Below are 19,218 nucleotides of genomic sequence, written 5' to 3' on the forward strand. Positions count from 1 at the left end.
CCTTTACAATACTTATCCAAGTTTGGTAGGGACCGTTGCTTTTACTGGTTGAGATACAGATAGAAGTCACTGAGTGGGTTGTTGTGCCATTACTGAGACTTCATAGATAAAGCCAAGTACAGAACTTCTATTCGAATCACACTTAGCTTTTATATGGGTCAACCTCAGAATTACATGTTTTGTGTTACTTTGCTTGGAACACTTTGCTTGGTTATACTAGCTTATGTAGTACTCAAAATGTGAAAACTTAGACTAGTGGAAAATGAGAGAAATCTAAAGTTACCAATACATTTCTAAAACAAATTGTATTAAAGTCTTCCATTTATTCGGTGGTGGTGGTCAGGTTTTGCCTTATAAATGCAACAGCTTGCAGAAGATTGATGATGACTTATGACTGCATCATCTATATCTAACAGGCCAATGCCAAAGTTAAGGTCACAAGAGTAGTAGTGCAGGCAGCTGCTAATGATTTGGAATTTACTTCTTCAGCATCAATATTGTGTAACCTTTGTTCTCAGACAGCTGAATTTCTGAAGTCATTCATTTGCCATAATAAAAATGAAATCAAAGAGCAGCTATATGGTACATAATGAGTGATGACAAGTGTTATACAGCATGCCTGATTCTTTTCTTTCAGAGAAATGTATTTCTCTATTTAGGGAACTGCATCTCTTTACTGCCAAATCACTCGGGCTCTTCAAATTTGTACGGTTGCTTGAATGTCAGCTGAAGGATTGATATCACATTTGGCAGCAGAAAGATGACTTGGACAGCAGAAAAATTGTTCATATTACTAGGCATTCATAAGATAAACGCTCATAAAATCAGTGTTCATTTTCCACTATTAAAAACACACTTTCTTCCCTTTTCTTTACCCATTTTATTCTCCACTTTTCATTTGTGAAGTTTTGACCTCTGGGAGTTTGGCAATGTATCTTATTGTTGGTAGTAGTAGTTTTTGCTGAAGCTGGGAGTGAATGACAGGATATAAGTCATTCAATGATTTCCTGTTTTTTCCCCTCTAAAATGCATGGCATTGGCCACTGTTAGAAGACACGATATTGGGCTAGATGGACCATTGGTCTGACATAGTATGGCCATTCCTATGTTTTTACAACTTCTGGTACGCAGAAAACTAATACCACTAGTAGGTTTCTTTCCAGGGTATTTTGACCCTGCATGTTCAGACCATCACCAGGCATTCCACAGTTTGTACTTTTCCTGCAGGTGGGAACTTTCTCAGTGGCTAGTGAAGAAGTCCTGAAGAACAGAGCTATTAAGAAAGCAAAGCGCAGAAATGTTGGGGTTGAGGTAATTAACATTTAAGACAAATATAGTTATACTCTCAATCTTTAATACTGAAAAATGTGCCACCTGTGCTCTATTGATGATTATATATTGTGCATTTTCCCCTATAATTTAACTTGTATCGCAGGCTTTTTTTAAGGGTACTATAGTGGACACTGTTCAAATACAGGAATCCACGTTTGCTGCAGAAGATATTTTCAGTAACTGTCCACATAGCAATGGTAAGGGTGGAGTGGGATATAGACAGTACAAATGCCATGGTCAAAGAAGGGTGAAAGTTCTTTAAAACATTTTGAATTTCCACTGCAGAAAACTAACTAGCATTTCTAAAGACAAAAGGAAACCAAGCATTTGAATAGCTTCAGTTTTCCAACAGTGGGAACGTTTTGGAGATTTTAACAATAACTTAGTGTTAGAGGAGGGCTGATAGACTTGCCTATTTTTAAAGTTAACAGACATTTCCTGAAATATCCTATTTTCAATTGCTATAATTTTGTTAAACTTTTAACTATTTGGGTTGAAATTTGCCATCCTGAAATTTCAGTCAAAACATTCAGCCATTCATGAGGCTGAGGTTAGGGGAAAAAATACATTGAATTTTGCCGATATTAAAATATTCTGGAGAACTTTTCTGGAAACAGGCAGAAGGTATATGTGTGGGAAATACATTTTCTATGTTTTTATCTGAAATTATCATGTAGTTATAGGTTTCCATGTGTTCAGCAAAGCAAGTTATTAATGGTTCTTTAATGCAAGATACATTCTTGCTGTGGGAGTAGATCAAATTGTGTTTATCAACAATGCTAGTACAATGTTTAATTACTAACATCATGTCTTCTTCCTGCCTGATTTCCACATACTATACAACATATGCTTCTTAAAATAGGGCATTTTCCTACTCATTCATTACTAGTCCTGCAGATTTTGTTCTCAAATGGGTCTTCCTACTCTGACCATTTCATTAGTTGTAAGGTGAGGTGTATATATAGTCTTGGAAGGATTAGATTTTTATTGGTAAATGTCGATAAACGTCTGTTTCACCATATGCACGCACCAACGCAAATGTATTTCTGTCAGTAATACTCAATTTACAGATAGGCAAAGTAAAGAAAATGTTGCTTGAAAACATAGTTTGATTTAAGGATATTTATTTTGTATATATATGTTGGCAATTTGTGTTTTAATAGTTATAGAAGCTCTAAGTATTTGAATCAGCGTCTGCTGTCACTAAATAATTGTCTGACCTTCCTGTTCCCCAATTTCTGACAACTGGAAAATTTAAATAGATTTTTAAAATACTTAAAACTAAACAGGTATCTGTTGAAATAAAAAAATATAGAATTCTGCTAAGCTTAGTTATGTATCTTTGTACTCATATTGTCAGTTGCCTGAGCCAAAGTACAGTAATTATAAACATTTGTTGAAAACAAAGCATGTATGAACTGGAAGGAAATTGATGTCTGATTTCTGTAAATAGAGTGGCTAGAAAATTATTTTTATTTGTCAAATGTAGTAAACTACAGAAACATAGTACTTGTTCTTGTTGTAGGGATTCGGTACTATTCTTTTTTTTTTTTGGGTGTGGGCAGGGTGACTGTTTTGCAGTAGTGTTTGATTAGTACTGAGTAGATGAAAGAATTTTTGTGGGTGAGGTGTGTGTAACTGGTTTTATTTTATTTTATTTCAGTCTGACAATGGAGGAGCTTTTAAAGGGTTTAAAGGTTTTGTTTTACCTTCTGGAAAAGGAGGTGGTGGCTTCACTGGATTTGGTAATGGTACAGAAATGAAGCCTTTAGGAGGGCTGTCCAATGGAAGCAGTGGTATTTCTAGTACTCCCTCTTTCACTAGTGTAAAGACTGTTTCTGAAGTACAGCCTGCATTTGGTAAGTTGACATACTTTTATTTGTATTAAATGAAATTGCCATGCAATTAAAAAGTGTCCAAAGTTGTTGTTTATTTGTTTAAGCTAAAGTGGTGGTCCAAACTTTAAGTGACAGTTTTTCGTTGTAACGGTAAAAGAAAGTTTCAAAAAACTCTGTTCTCTGTTGGGTTTCTTACAAAGACTTTGAACAAGTGAGAAGGGCAAGTCCATATACTCAGTTTGATCTCCAAATGTGAAATTTGGAAACTAATTCATATTTTGCAGTAGATTAAGTAGAAGTTAAACGCTTTCTGAAAAAAAAAATGATTGGGAATGGGAGACTGAAACATGGTATAGCATGCCAAGTTTATGAAATCTTGCTGATAAAAGTATTTTAATTTTCATTTTGAATGTCTCATTCTTCCTAAATTCCACAACTTAGAGGAATAAAATTCAGTGAAAGTAACCCATCAGATGTGATTACTTCAGTTGCAACTCTCATTATTGAAAGATGGATCACATAGTGTTTAGATCTAAAGGGAAGAGATTTAAAAGACTTTCAAGCTATGCAATTTTTTTTATTTTGTTATGTATAAAACACATTGCTAATCTAGTTAAAAATCGAACTGAGCACATTGAGAAATTTTACTTTAAAATACTTGTGGATTGCTCACCACAGCAAAGGGAATATTCCATTTTTTTTAATGTAGCCATTGTGTTCTTTATAGTGTTTTCAAAGTAATGTTAAAATATAGAATCAGGTGGCCAGAAGCATGAGTTGCTTTCTGAAACAACTTGTGATAACTACTGAAAACCTGTTGGTACAGTAATCTGAAACGGTTTTCTGTATTGCAGCTTCCTATAGGCAAACTTGAACTAATGATGATAGGCTTCAAATTTGAAGCCTATCTTTTGTATATTGTATAAAAATACTTTTGGCTCTAGTTTTCTGGAGTCAAATTAACAACTTTTGGGTTTTCATAATGCTTGTGTCCTATTTCCTTCTGGTGGTGGGGTCATCCTTTAAATTTGTGCTTGAATGAAGAGCTAAAACACATTTTGCTATTTGCTCCATAGAAACCGTAGGTGGAGCTGTGGACATTTTAGCTGCAGACTTCAGGATAATTGATTCCCAGAGTTGTATGACTTTATGCTCTCTAGTGAATTGATCAGTAAGAGAATGTTTTATAAATAAGATAATAAATTTAGAATGTATAAAGATAGTATATAAACAAAAGTACTAATCCTAGTCTAGGCTCTTCATTATGGTACTCATTCAGTTTATTTTGAGATTGTTTTCCAGCACACAGGTCTTGTGGCTTCAGCATTTTTCGTGCACACTTTACCTTGTATCAGAGGGGTAGCCATGTTAGTCTGGATCTGTAAAAGCAGCAAAGAATCCTGTGGTACCTTATAGACTAACAGACGTTTTGGAGCATGAGCTTTCGTGGGTGAATACCCACTTCGTCAGATGCATGTAGTGGAAATTTCCAGGGGCAGGTATATATATGCAGGCAAGCTAGAGATAATGAGGTAGTTCAATCAGGAAGGATGAGGCCCTGTTCTAGCAGTTGAGGTGTGAAAACCAAGGGAGGAGAAACTGGTTTAGTAATTGGCAAGCCATTCACAGTCTTTATTTAATCCTGAGCTGATGGTGTCAAATTTGCAGATGAACTGAAGCTCAGCAGTTTTTCTTTGAAGTCTGGTCCTGAAGTGTTTTTGCTGCAGAATGGCCACCTTAAGGTCTGCTATAGTGTCGCCAGGGAGGTTGAAGTGTTCTCCTACAGGTTTTTGTATATTGCTATTCCTAATATCGGATTTGTGTCCGTTTATCCTTTTTCCGTAGCGACTGTCCAGTTTGGCCGATGTACATAGCAGGGGGCATTGCTGGCATATGATGGCGTATATTACATTGGTGGACGTGCAGGTGAATGAACCGGTGATGGTGTGGCTGATCTGGTTAGGTCCTGTGATGGTGTCGCTGGTATAGATATGTGGGAAGAGTTGGCATCGAGGTTTGTTGCATGGATTGGTTCCTGAGCTAGAGTTCCTATGGTGCAGTGTGCAGTTACTGGTGAGAATATGTTTCAGGTTGGCAGGTTGCCTGTGGGCGAGGACTGGCCTGCCACCCAAGGCCTGTGAAAGTGTGGGATCATTGTCCAGGATGGGTTGTAGATCCCTGATGATGCAGGTGAATTCACCTGCATGTCCACCAATGTAATATACACTTTACCTTGTAAATAAAATCTTGGCATTTACAATATGTCAGTATATTATACTGCAAAACTATCCTAGCAACTAGACTTTCATACATTGTGTTATGACACTTATAATTTTAAGAAACTTTAAATAGCTTGACAAACCTTGATCCAGACTTTGAAACAACTGCCAACCTTCAACACTCCTTGAGAGGCACTGTTGAATACATCATCTTAATAGGCAGCACTGGTCATGCTTACTATAGTGAAGGTGGTAAAACCTTCTCTTTATAACCCTCATTTTCCCACCATTTTCCAGAATGATTATTTAGGATTGAATTCTTTACATGTTCACTGCTGGAATATGGAACTGTTCATTTTGAAAGTTTGGACCATCTTTGAGTAGTGTCAGTATGGCTGCTCCACTATAGGTGTATCCACATTCCTCAGATTGGAGATTTTAGATAGCAATGCCGGTTGTCCTGCATATGTGCTCTGCCTGTCTCATGTTCTGTCTCAAGGCTATCTAGCGCTGCATGGGTCAACCACCCTGAGTTCCTTCTCAACCACTTTTGGCCTGAAATGAAGCATTAGCAGAGTCCAAGTGAGAATTTGTTTCTGAACTATATTTCCATTAGATACTATAACTAGTAGAGTTTACGTTATATTAATACTATCCTTTTTGCTTTAATTTTTTTTTGGGGGGGGATCGGGTTGCAAAATTATCTCCCTGTCTATAACTGATGTTTATCATCTCTTCCCATTTGGGAAGTGAAACCCGAAAAGGGAGCATGGCTGGTTCCCATGGGTTTAAATGCACTCTCTCCTGCACAGAAGCTATTCCGGTCAGTAACAGTCATTCACATGGCATTCGTTGCCTCAGAGAGTGTCAGGTACCACAGAAGTGTACTTTCTGCCTGAAATTAAAATCAAGAGTAGGAAAAAAAACGTGAACTGAATATCAGATTCCTCATGATGGAAAGTTCACTTGGACTGCTGCAGAACGATAGTTCCCAGCACACTCATTGGTTCCCTCAGGACATCACACTCAGGTGGCCTCAAAGATGAAATCTCGTGATTCTCAAAAAACTTTAAAGAGAGCTACAAGTCCCCAGACTAAAGAATTAACCAGGAAAAAGAGATCCCTGGCAAAATTGTCCACCTCGTTATCAACCGAACTTTGACTGGATACCCATGAAGCTATAGGCTCCTCAGGTACTGCCAGTAAGCCTAAAGACCTGAAAGGCATGGGGACGTCCGTACCATCAGAGGAGAAGAGTGATAGAGAGCACACCAGCTCCTCTTAAATGGCACTGCTGGAGTCAAGGAGAGCCTTGGTACCAAGCATCTCCGCTACACAAAAGACTAGAGCAACTTCTTCTGCCCACTTATCAAACCACAGAAGATTACAGGTACGGTTGACTCCATTGACAACGACGATCTCCTTTCTGCAGATTTTAACGATACTGATTGCTACGATGGTATCACAAGAATTCCATTTCTCCAAAGATCTATTGGTTTCAGAAACACCTGAATCCCCCGTTAGTTGGTGCTGGCATGACCTCAGTACCGACTACATCTTGATCCCCTGAATTCCCCATGGTACCAAGACAATTCGCCATCAGCCTCCTTGTCTGCTCCACCTCTATCTAATGAAGAAGAGAAGAATGATTATGATACATGTTCAGTCTCAGTGCAAAGCTCCACAGGATAATGTCAAGGGACCAGTCACCTAGAAATGGTCACAGAGCCACAGTATCAATACAAACAGGAGTACTTGTGGCATCTTAGAGACTAAGGTGCCACAAGTACTCCTGTTCTTTTTGCGGATACAGACTAACATGGCTGCTACTCTGAAAAGTATCAGTATGGCAGACAAGGCCTATCCACTTGGTATGGACACCCATGCCCTTCTCACCACCCCAGTGACTGTACTGGGTCCCATGGGCAACCTATAGATACCAGTTCTCTAGAATCTCAAGAGTTTGTCTCACATCAGAATAGAAGAAATCTCCTTCAGTTTCCCTTTCTAGACCCCTGGATCTGTTTTTGGAAGAGGAATGTTTGAGCACCAGGAAGCAGACTGGAGAAGATTACTCCAGCAACAAACATCTCATCATCTCCAGATGAAGCCATTATATGTCCGCCACCAACCATGGTAGATGATATCAGACAGTTTCAGGAACTCACCAAGAGCAGACTCACTTCAGATCCCCCCTCGAAGAAGGGAAGGAATCACAATGCAAGCTGCTTGGCATCCTGCATACATCCTCGTTAGCTGATATTGCCCTTTCTATCAACAAGGCCCTACTAGACCCAGCCAGAACCATCTGGCAAACACCACCCACAATACGGCCCACATGTAAAAGGGCTGATTAAAAAAAAAAAATGATGTCCCCTCTAAAGGTGTGGACTTTATTTTCCCATCCACACCCAAATTCTCTTGTGGTAGATCCTGTAAATGAACATTGCACACAGCACCACATAAATCGACACCAGATGACAAGGACTAGAAAGACGACTTATCTGGCAGGAAAATTCCACAGTAGATTTCTGAGATTCACCTTGGATCAAGACCATTTTCACTACACGGTACTTCCATTCAGCCTATCATCTGTACCAAGGATGGTCTCAAGGATCCTGTGAGTGGTAGCAGCACATCTTTGCACACTAGGAATTGTGATATCCATTGCCAGTGCCTGCTCATGCCATGATCCTTTGATGCCCTATCGGCCACACAAAATACTATAAATATATTCATGCAGCTGGGACTAAAAATTGGATGTTCAAAAATCAGCTGTGACTCAGTACAATATCTAGGATTCATAGGCTCCTGTCTAGATGCCGTGAAGGGCCAAAGCCTTCCTCTCACTATAAAGGTTCAACGCCTTACCTGTCTAAATCAACACAATCCAGGCCAGCCCTCAGACCTCAGCCAGAAATTGCCTACAACTACTGGGGTACATGGTGCCAGGCACCTTTGTAGTAAGTGACACAAGACTCCACATGCATTGCCTTCGTGCATGGCTCAAAGCGGTATACGCACCAGAGACAGACTGAACAAACTGCTGTCGATGCCCTCGACAGTCAAAAACTCTCGAATGGTGGCAGGTTCCACAGAATGTCTGCTTCGGGGTTTCCTTCACTCCACAACCTCCAGTATTGATACTGACAACAGATGCATCTTTACTACGCTGAGGCACTCGTCTAGACAACCTACGGTTCAAGGTAAATGGTCCCCCTTGGAATCAACACTGCATATCAACCTATCAGAGTGATTAGGAATGCCTGTTCACATTTGGTATCGTTGATCAGAGGCAAACATAAAGATTATGGCAAACAACGTAGCATGTATGTTATACATAAATTTCTAGGGAGGAACAAGATCACCATCCCATTGTGCCGAGGCAGTGAAACTGTGGAATTGATGTGTTTGGCACAGCATCAGCATGCCACCTGCCTACCTTCCAAGAATACACGAGAGCAGACACCCTCAGCAGGAAATTTTTGCAGATGCACAAATGAGAAATGGACCCTGTTCTTCACAACATATTTCTGCATTGAGGTGTCCCAGAAAGAGACTTATTTTCCAAGGTCAAAAACAAGAAATGTAACCAGTTCTCCAGTTCTGCACATCATTCTCAGACACTTTTCTCTTTCACTGTAATACGGGTCTCCTTATGTCTTTCCTTCAGTTCCTCTCATATCAAAGGTCCTGCTCAAGATAGAGCAAAGGTTTATGTAAATAGTTCACATGGTTCCCATACCTTACTCAGTTAGTGTTGCGCCTACCAGTTATTCCCTGAGACCTCCGTCAGAGCCTAGATATTTGGACTCTGCACCAAGTGCTTTGGCGTTGAGGAGGAATGCACCTCCTATGCTATCTGTGACCCTGAACCGCCCACCCTCCCCAGTGTGTATGAAGACACGTTAGAGATCTGAACAGATTACCAAGAGAAGAAGGTTACTGGCACTAAAATCATCTAGGCATGGGGAGGAGAGCAGAGGGCAGCTGAAATCCCAGCATTCTTCACTAGTTGAACCAAAACCAGTGCCATTAATTCTGGTATCAAGGCAGATACCGTGGAGTGTGGGGCCCCAACAGACGCCTTCTGCGCCTGCAGTACCACAGCATTCAGAGAACATCTCGGTACCCCCTACACAGAATACGTTTGTGACACTGAGAGGTCTTGTGAGCCTATCGGTACCGGTATACCCTGCAGTGCAGGAGACCATGCTTCTGGTACCAGCAGACAGAAGGGTGCAAGTATATTATTGGTGCAGAATTCTCCATACCGTGAGCCTGTCTTCACACTCATCAGTACCATCAAAGGGTAAGCCTGCAGTGTTGGCCGCTTTACTGATGCATCACTGTTGGGAGCAACACACACACAGACACACACACACACACACAGACAGTTAGCACAGGGTGATTCACCCTCCTCTGAATTGGAGGTGTGGGGAGTTGACTAACCTGTTCCTGAGTTCCTATTCCTGTTACCACCTGTTCCTGAGTCCAGTAGGAGGCCCGCTGGTGAGTGAACAGAGGCAGTCCAGGAGGACCCTGCTGGACAGCTAGCAGAAGAGGAGCAGCAGCCTCAGCCTGTGCTAGTTTCTTCATCCTCTCATGATGAGGCCACTTCCTCAGATGGCATCTCACCCCCTCCCAAAGGTTATAAAGCTCACCAAGATCTATTGAAGAGGGTGACCTCAAGTTTGGGGATCCAGGTGAAGGAGAGTGGTTAAGGAGTCCTCCCACTATCTTACTGATATTTTAGCCACCACAGAGCTTCAGCTTTGCTGAAACCTGGACTAGATGCAGTGGACTCTGCTGCTATGACCATGGCTTCTGTAGTTTCCATGCCAGAAGCTCAGGTCTTCTGGAAGAGGGCCAATAAACAACACAAGACTTGTCCTTTGAAGAGTCTTCACTTTTTTCAGAATAAACAGACTCCTAAACTACATGATTTGAAGAACTCTAGGGTGCAGACCACCTCCTCCTCCTGCTTCTGCATCAACACTCCATCTAGTCATCCGGGGGGTACTAAACTGGTATTTTGATAGGTCGGTCAAGGACAGCATGCCAGTTTCCAGGAAGCCATATTCAGTCTCCCCCCATATTCACAAACCATCTTGCCCGCTTGGTCCTAGATTACTCGGATGTTGGGTCTTAAGCGCTGTGGAAATGGGACATAACCTCTAATTTCTTTATGTTCCTCCTTCACAGTCCCTCTTCAGAGATTATTCTCATGAGGAGCTCCTTCTCCAGGAGGTTCATTTTCTCTTTTGAGTAGGAGCCATAAAGTAGATTCTGCGGTTTTATTCCTGTTGTTTCCTCATTGTGAAAGCAAAGAGGTCTCAGACCAATAAATTTTACATGGTCCTCTGGCTTCCATCATTCCCTCCTTGGAGAGTGGTATGCTGCCCTCAATGTAAAAAACACCTACTTTCATGAGACAATTTATCAAGGTCACAGAAAATGTCAGATTCGTAGTGAAACACTCTTAGTACCAGTTCACTGAGCTGTCTTTCAGCCTGTCAGCAACTCCTCGGGTTTTCATAAAGTGCATGATGGTGGTACCTATGTGCTAGAAGTAAAAGTCTATTCTTACATGGACAATTGGCTAGTCAGAAGTGAGTCCGGTGCTCAGGTACTGTCCAGTGTAGCTCTCATCCGGTCAACTTTTCAAAGCTCTGGGTGTGCTGATCAACATAAAGACATCTGTCCTTTCTCCAGTTCAGAGGATGGAGTTTATAGGAGCAGTTCTGGATTCTGCTCAAGCCAGGGCTTTCCTTCTGGACACAAGGTTCCAAACAATTTGATCTCTTGTTGCAGATCTCAAGGCTCATCCTATCACAACAGTGCAAATCTGTGTAAGGTTCCTGGGGCATATGGCCTTATGCATATACATAATCTATCATGCCAGGTTGCATCTCAGGACTGTGGCATGTAACCTGTGATTTGAAGCTGCTTCTCTGCCAGATAACTGGAGGATACCTAATATGACACCAATTTTTTAAAAAGACTCGAGAGCTATGTTCCCTCTAAGCTGTGTGGCTGCGAAGCAGCCTATGAAGCATCATGCAGGCGCTCAGGTCTGTGTCTGGGAGAGATGGCTCTCCCCGAGCCCCAGACCTGCTGTGATGGCCCAGCCCAGCCTGGAACTTCACTTGCGCTGTGGCTTAGCGGCCACAGCGCTAGTTCCTCTCCGAACCCTCCTCTGTGCTCCTATGGGCCCACCAGCCCCAGGACTTCTCTCTGTTCCACCCCTCCACTCCTCTCAGCCAGTTGGCTGAGGTCTCCTCTCTGCATCTGCTGTCTGCCTGTGGGGGTGGGGGAGGTAGAAAAGAGCCCAGATTTGCTGTTGCTCCTCTGGGCTGCTGGTGAGGGGTGGTCTGCTTTGTGCTCCCCTGGGGTCTAAAGCCTGAAACGGCAGACTGTCACTGGCTGGCCTGGACTGCAGACAGACCTGCCATGGACCATGAGAGAGAAGCGACCCTCCCCTGGCCCCTGCCTCCAGACCTGCGGAGGATGGAGAAGAGGCAGCCCAGCCCAGCCCAGCCCTGGACCTGACGCGGCCGGGGGAGAGGCACCTATCCCATGACCCCACCCCTGGAGCTGCCATGGTGGGGAGAGGTGCTTCTCTCCAAATACTATGTGCAGCTGCGGGGGGAGAGAGAGAGAGCTGGGGAGGGGGAGTCTCTCTCTCTCTCTCTCTCTCTCTCTCTCTCTCCTTGCTGTAGCCCTGGAGCAGTCTGCACCCCAAACCCCTCACCGCAGCCCGCACCCCCAGCAGAGTCATCACCCCCTGCACCCTAGCCGTGAGCTGCCTTCCACACTCCAAACCCGTCAGTCCCATCCCTGCCACGTGAATTTTATGTGCACCAATATGGAGGTTGCATCACACATCACCTCCATATTGGTGCACATAACTAAATTATTTCCGTACATGTGTAGGAAAAATTAGCGGGAACACTGCTCCGAGGCGATCCTTGCAATTACCTGTGAGTAAGCCTAACTTCAGTACCAAGCAAATCGGCCCTAGATGTTTGAAAAGCTCTCGTGTTCTAGACAGGACTAAAAAGTTCCATTAGTCAACCCAACTATTCATGGCTATTGCAGTCAGGATGAAAGGTCTCTGCCTCTTCACAAATAATTTTATCGTGGATAGCTTCCAGTATTCATGTGTGTTCTGATCTGGCCGGCATTTCTCTACTGAGCAAAATAATGGCATATTCTACAAGTTTGCAAGGGGCCTCAGTGTCTTTTTTCATGCAAGTCCTTATCCAGGACAGTGGTAGAGCAGCAGTCTGGACTTTGGTGCATACTTTCCCATCCCATTATGCCATCACTCAGGACTCTAGAGACTATACTAAAGTTGGACAAGTTGTATTCCAGTCTGTGTATGCATAAGCTCCAATCCCCCCTCCTACTTTGCAGCTTGAGTCAGAGTGGAGTTCCCATGTGCAATCACTCAAAATATGCTTACTAACCTGCTGTAACTGTTCTTCAACATGTGTTGCACATGTCTATTCCACAACCTGCCCTCCTACCCATCTGCATTGGAGTTGTCAGGCAAAAAGGAACAGAGCGGGCTGTGAAGCAGCTGGGTGATTGTGGTGTGCAACAGCAGAGGGCTTTTCACCTGCCCCAACAGGTGCCACTAAGGGGAAAATTTCCTATGACGGTGTGCAGGGTGTGCGCATGCTAAGCGTGGAATGGACATATGTAACACATCTTGAAGAACAGTTACAGAAGGATAGTAACCTTTATTTTCCCCAGTCCCTTGTGTTAGATACAGAAGAATGAAATGCTTTTTGTTAAAATAACTTTCACCATTTCTAGTCTGTGACTTAGGTTAATGCTTGAAATTTAGCATGGACTTAGTCTGCCCTGATTAATGCCTTTATTTAGAGTTATGATCAATTTAAAAAAAAACAAACGTCTGAACGTGTTCACTTGGCATGTTTTAAGCAAAAATTAATCCCAGTGCCCATTGTGAGATTACTATGGAGTCCCTCTAAATTCCTGCTCAAACAAGATATGATTTACTACATTCAGATTCCTCTAAACAGGTGGCATAGGACAATTTCTTAAATTTACCTTACTGAAGCACAAAGATTACCTAGTGAAATTTGTTTAATCACTGCAGTGTTTTTGCCACCTTCTAAAAGATTGTAAATTCTTGATTTTTTTTTTAACTTTACTAATAACTTTTTCTGTTGTAAAGGTGTAATTATTAGATAGGTGCTGCTCTGTTACAAGCTTTGCAGAAAAATGTGGCAAATAGCAGTAAGGTGGGAAAGTTCAGTTGAAAACCATTTCAATATTAAAGCTAAAAACAAGCAGTTAGATTCTCTCTAGAAGAGAGAAAATATAAAAGCTAAAGTTGTTCAAAAGCAAAGTTAAGTTGCCTTTACTGAATGTATTCAGTATTTTATATCCCTGCCTTTCTGATTTAAGGGAGTGGTCTGGCTCTCATTGAAGTGAATAACAGATCTTTTTGACTTCAATGAGAACAGGTTCAGATCCTGTGGGTATGTCCACACTACCCGCTGGATTGGCGTGTAGTGATCGATCTATTGGGGATCGATTTATTGCGTCCAGATGAGACATGATAAATCGATCCCCGAATGCACTCCCGTTGACTCTGGAACTCCACCAAGGCGAGAGGCGGAAGCAGTCGACAGGGGAGCTGCGGCCATCGATCCCGCGCTGTGAGGACGGGAGAAGTCGAAATAAGAGATGTCGACTTCAGCTATGCTATTCCCGTAGCTGAAATTGCATATCTTACATCGATCCCGCCCCCCCAGTGTAGACCAGGCCTGTGTGTGAAGATGAATATAATTACTGTATGTATAACGTATTGTGAAATATGCAGTTGTGCAAGATAGCCAAGTAAATATTGCTGTGTATGTAACTTCTGCATTTCCTGATTTTAAATGTGCATCCTTAAACTTGTAATAGCTTGGGTCTTTTTGTTTTTATTAGCTAATCATGTTGGATGCAGCAGATAAGTGACTGAAAACTAACCTATATCTAGAATCTTCCCTTGTATTTACTTAGTACTTTTCTACAGTTTGCTTTTTGTTTTTTAATATTGTACTTTGTTTAGCTTTGTTAATTCTTCTATGCTATTTTGTTTTTTGGAATTTTTGCCTCTTACTTTTAATCACTATCCATACAATTTTGAAACTCCAGACTGCAAACACTGGACCTGTTTTAAAGCATTGTATATTTACTTGTAGTGCTCCACCTCTCCTTTTCCCTCAGGCCTTAAATATTGTGGTGAGACAGATTAAATTGAGTTCACAGAGAGAAATAGTTGAGCAAGAACATAGACGATTTGATACATACAGTTCTTCAAAGTTTGTATATCTTCCAGATTACTGTTCCTTTTAATTACTTACTTTTTTCAGTAGGATCCGTGACATCAAATGGTCCCACCACCACATTGGTTGAGAAAAAGTCTTCAGGCACAAAAGTTAATGGTGACAGTCAACAATCCTCATCTTCTGGTTACACTCCAAATAAAATGTGCAGCTCTGGTGTTTATCACAAACAGTTAGCAGCTCTAAACTGTTCTGTGCGTGACTGGATAGTAAAGCATGTAAACACAAATCCACTCTGTGATCTGACACCCATATTTAGAGACTATGAGAAATATTTAGCAAGCATTGAACAACATCATGGAAGCAGTAGTGATAGTGGCTCTGAAAATGAAAGCAACAAAACAACTGGAACTCAGTCTGTTCCTATGTTTGGGACTTCGAAACTTCAGCAAGGATCAACGTTTTTGTTTAACAGCAACAAAACTGAGGATGAATCAGACAAGAAAACTGAATCTACATCGGAGAAGAACAGGGAATCACCATTAGGAGTTGCATCAAATATCTCATTTAATTTTGGCAAGAATGTTGATAGTTCTATTTTGGGTTCACTTGGTTCTGGCACACTAACTAGTTTTTCATTCTCCCCTGGGAATTCGGGTGTATTTGGAAAAGATGCAAAGCAGGGAAAGTCTGTCTCCACGCTTTCCACCAGGGTATTGGAACCTCAGACAGAAAGTGGAAGTAGTGAGGATAAAGGTAAATATTGATTTTTTGATAAATTGAACTTTTACTAATGATAGGCTTTGAATGTTGGGGCTTAACTTAATATTGCAAGGCTTCTTGGTAGTGAGCTATTAAGCTTAACAAGGGGTTGTATAGGTTTATTCCCCGTTTTGCTCTTGTATTTTCAATACTGAACAATTGCAGAACTTTGTCTCTAATCTTGAATTTCTCAGTCTTGCTGTCATGACAGTAAGAAACTATAAATTTTAGTTGGATTTGTACATTTTAATAGCATCTTTTCAGTGTTACATAAGCAATTTATTTGCCTATGTAAGTATTGAAATTTTATGATTGAAATTGATAGACTTGTGTTCATCCAAAATTTCAACCAAATTCATAATCCAGACCCTGTGTTGATTTATTCTAATACGTCAGACTAGTATATGCCTAAAAATTGCACATTTCTCCCTGCAGTGTGATAAGTATAATCACCGATGAAATTTAATTACATTGTAATCTCTAGCTCAAATTAAACCAAATGTAACTTTAACCTGGAACCTGCATATCTAATTAAAGGGACTGTAAACCACTCCACCCCACCTCGTTCTTAAAGGAAGGATCCCTTTTATCTGTTTTAAATACTGCTCCACAAAATTATAAGTAATGACTCACAAACATAGTGTGGTCCATTGTGTCAATTTTATAATAGTGCTGAATTTTAAATAGCACTGTCAAATACTGATTAAATTATTATGCAAAAGTGTTATTTTATGTGTGAAGTTGGTAATTGGAGTACTCTTGGTTCCCTATACCCTACTTATTCTGGAATAAAATGACTGATGATTAGTACTGTGAAAATATTTATAAATGTTTCCGTTATAACCCCTGTCCACCATGGCTGTCTTTTGAGGTTTAATATAGGAGCTGGAAATCTATTTGATTGTACACACCATTTTAGTCTGTGCTTATATGAAAGTTACATAATCTAGGACTTCAGGTTTTTTTTGTTTCGTTTAAAGTGAGTGGGAGGTAGCTTTCCTTGCAAGTGTCGTGGGGAAAGGCCCTAAAACTTCAGTTTCTATGGAATATAAACTTTTGAACAAAACTAAGTTTCTGCTTTCTGAATGTGAACCACCTGTGCAGTGGTACATTAAAGCCTTCAAGTCTTCAGGCAGTTTCAGCCCCACTGCAGCACTCGGTAGCTTTGTCAAGCAGCTGCAGAATGAAATGAATAAAATTCTGGTCAGTTTCACTGCTGCTGTTCCTAAGTATTTAGGGAGCAGTAAAACTACCAAAGATCTTGTCAGTTTCCTTCTGCTACTGCTTAGAAAAGTTGTGAGTAGCAGCAGAGGCAGGCACAGCATCCTAGTAGAATTCCTAGGAAGTGTTGAGGGGGTTGGAAAGAGCCTGAGCTCTTACCCATTTTTAAGCTGTTCTCTTGATATCATTGGTGTAGCTTTCCTCCCCCTAGAATATTTTTCAAGCCCTCCATATAACCTGGGGGGTTTTTTGGGGGGGGAGAGGGGAGAGGAACTACTCATCCATCTCTCTTTACTTTATAACTAAACCTCCCAACCAAAAACATCCTGTTTTTGTTTTTTGTTTTTTCAGATCAACCTTATAATTAACTAGCTGCTATTCAAACTTCCAAAAATGTAATTAGGATCATTCTGATCTTCATATTCATTTAGCTAGTGTAACTATTAAAACACTAGACTTACTGACCACAGAAGGTTTCTTATAGTTGCCTTACCTCCAAGACACAAATCAATTTAAAATATTTTTTGGCAATCTTGGGACTGTATATGTGCACTCTAAATATGTATGTTTGTGTATTATCAATAATAAAGTGTGAAGAAAACAATATATTTTTTAAGTGGTATCTGCACAACGTTGTTCTGGGTTGTATTAAGCTATTCCTTTTGTTTCAGGAGGAGATGAAGAGGACGAAGAGCCACCAAAAACAGTTGTTAACGAAGTAAAAGAAGATGATGCCTTCTACTCGAAGAAGTGAGTGGTCATTTTAATGTTTACAAGCCATAGTGGATAACAATAACTTTTTTAAAAAAAAAGAAAAGATTTAAATTATTTTTTTAAAATTGAAGTCGCTGTTTTTATTTACATTTTGCAAGTTGTGTACCTTCTTCCTATTCTACAGTCCTCAATTGCTGAAATTGATGATTGTACTGTTTTGTTTCTCAATTGTTAAACTTCAGGTTTTACATATTTTTTTTTTCTGTGAAGTTTCATCTGAGCTCATCTGTGTGGAATGTCTAGGTCCTCATTAACATCCTTACTGTGAGAGCAACACATGTTCAAACAGAATTGATAAGCAAAAGTTTGTGCTCTATTTGCAACCAATACCACATTCTGATATTGCAGTTCCACAGCTCAAGAAAGCTGAAACACTTTGACCAGCTATACTCCATCAGGTTTTGCAATTTGAAGTTGGAGACTTGTTTTCCTAAGTCACTTAGGTGCTTTTGAAAATCCTCCCCAGAGGTGACTGGGCATAGGAGTGTAAAGTTAGACTTGTTTGTGAAAATTTGGGTCTGTATATGAAAGAACTCACAATATTTAAGGTATTTTAAGTCTAAATTTTCATTGTTAATACGGAACCAAATTTGCTTCGAATTCAGACTTCAAGCCTATTAAAAGAAGTGTTTTTAATTAAAATACAGTTTTAGTGCCTGATGCTCCAAACACGTACGTACATGCTTAACTGTAAGCATGTGTCGTCCCATTGGCATAAAAGGAACTGTTCATGTGAGTGAAGAATGTACCATATTAAATCTTTGCAGGATTGGGGCTGTAAATTTTAAATATTTTGAAGCAAGGTTTACAAAGTACACTAGATCTTGTTTTAGGGTAACAGGTTCTATGTTTTAATTTACTATATTGCAAACACTGGGATTTTGACTTTTAACAGTTAATATTTTCAAGTTCAGCTCTCCCATTTTTGAAATCTTTGCTTTGTGGTCCTATCAAAATCTATTCTTACGCTTTAGCTTGCGACTGCATCGTGTGTGATGCTGACTGTTTTTCCCCAGTTTTGCAGTAAAATTAGCTTTTCAAACAATGGTCATGAGTTTTATGTATTAAAATCTTTATTGTTTAACTGCTTTTCTCAGGTCTGTTTTTATATACTATATGGTCATTTGGCTTTCACTTCACATACCATAACTTGGTGTCCTTGTTTGAAACTACAGTATCTTGCATATTTTATTTTATTTTGTTGAGAAGATGATCGGCTATCACAGCTGTTTACCGAATGGGACTTAGGTAGTTCTTTCTTGCCAAGTTTTCAGTGGCCTTTTCTACCCTACAGGGAAAATTCTATCTAAACTGTGCTATTGGAGTTAACATGAATAGCGTAACTTAAATTGACATAGCTTAGATCTGCTTACCTCGGGGTCCACACTACGCAATGTTGATGAGAGACGTTCTCCCATCGACTCCTCCTACTCTTGTCTATCCAGTGGAATAGAGGAGTTGACAGGAGAGTGATCTGCAGTCGATTTAGCGGGTCTTCACTAGACCTGCTAAATCAACTGCTGATGCATCAGTCCCCGCTCATCAGCCCCCTGGTAAGTGTAGACAAACTCAGTATCTTCATAAAACTTCTGAAACTATTCAAATTTTCCAGCCTTATTTTCCGTAAAGTTTAACTTAAAATGCTTTCAGTCCTTTGTTATAAGAGTCAAAATGTCACACCGTTTTTTGAGACTATTTCAAACGTAGCTGAGTCAACAATTTAGAGCCCAAATAACACATTTTCTTCCTGAAACAACATTA

The 19,218-nt window shown here is 40.6% G+C and overlaps 2 protein-coding genes across 4 annotated transcripts in view; both read left to right on the plus strand.

The window, feature by feature from the left end:
* UPK3A (uroplakin 3A) overlaps positions 1 to 19,218 on the plus strand; it is an 897,123-nt gene that overhangs the window by 636,113 nt on the left and 241,792 nt on the right. The gene's annotated exons all lie outside the window — the stretch shown is intronic.
* The window catches only part of NUP50 (nucleoporin 50), a 30,223-nt gene that overhangs the window by 7,200 nt on the left and 3,805 nt on the right, over positions 1 to 19,218 (plus strand). The window contains exons 3-6 of one of the 3 annotated variants that reach the window (XM_050924864.1): positions 1,228 to 1,311; positions 2,996 to 3,191; positions 14,791 to 15,456; positions 17,355 to 17,433. In XM_050924864.1, the coding sequence (XP_050780821.1) occupies positions 1,228 to 1,311; positions 2,996 to 3,191; positions 14,791 to 15,456; positions 17,355 to 17,433 (1,025 nt within the window). Of the gene's footprint in view, positions 1 to 1,227; positions 1,312 to 2,995; positions 3,192 to 14,787; positions 15,457 to 17,354; positions 17,434 to 19,218 lie in introns of all 3 variants that reach the window. The other 2 variants (XM_050924855.1, XM_050924866.1) reach the window with 2 other exon arrangements.

Source organism: Gopherus flavomarginatus, chromosome 1 (genome assembly GCF_025201925.1).
Source record: "Gopherus flavomarginatus isolate rGopFla2 chromosome 1, rGopFla2.mat.asm, whole genome shotgun sequence".
NCBI lineage: Eukaryota > Metazoa > Chordata > Testudines > Testudinidae > Gopherus > Gopherus flavomarginatus.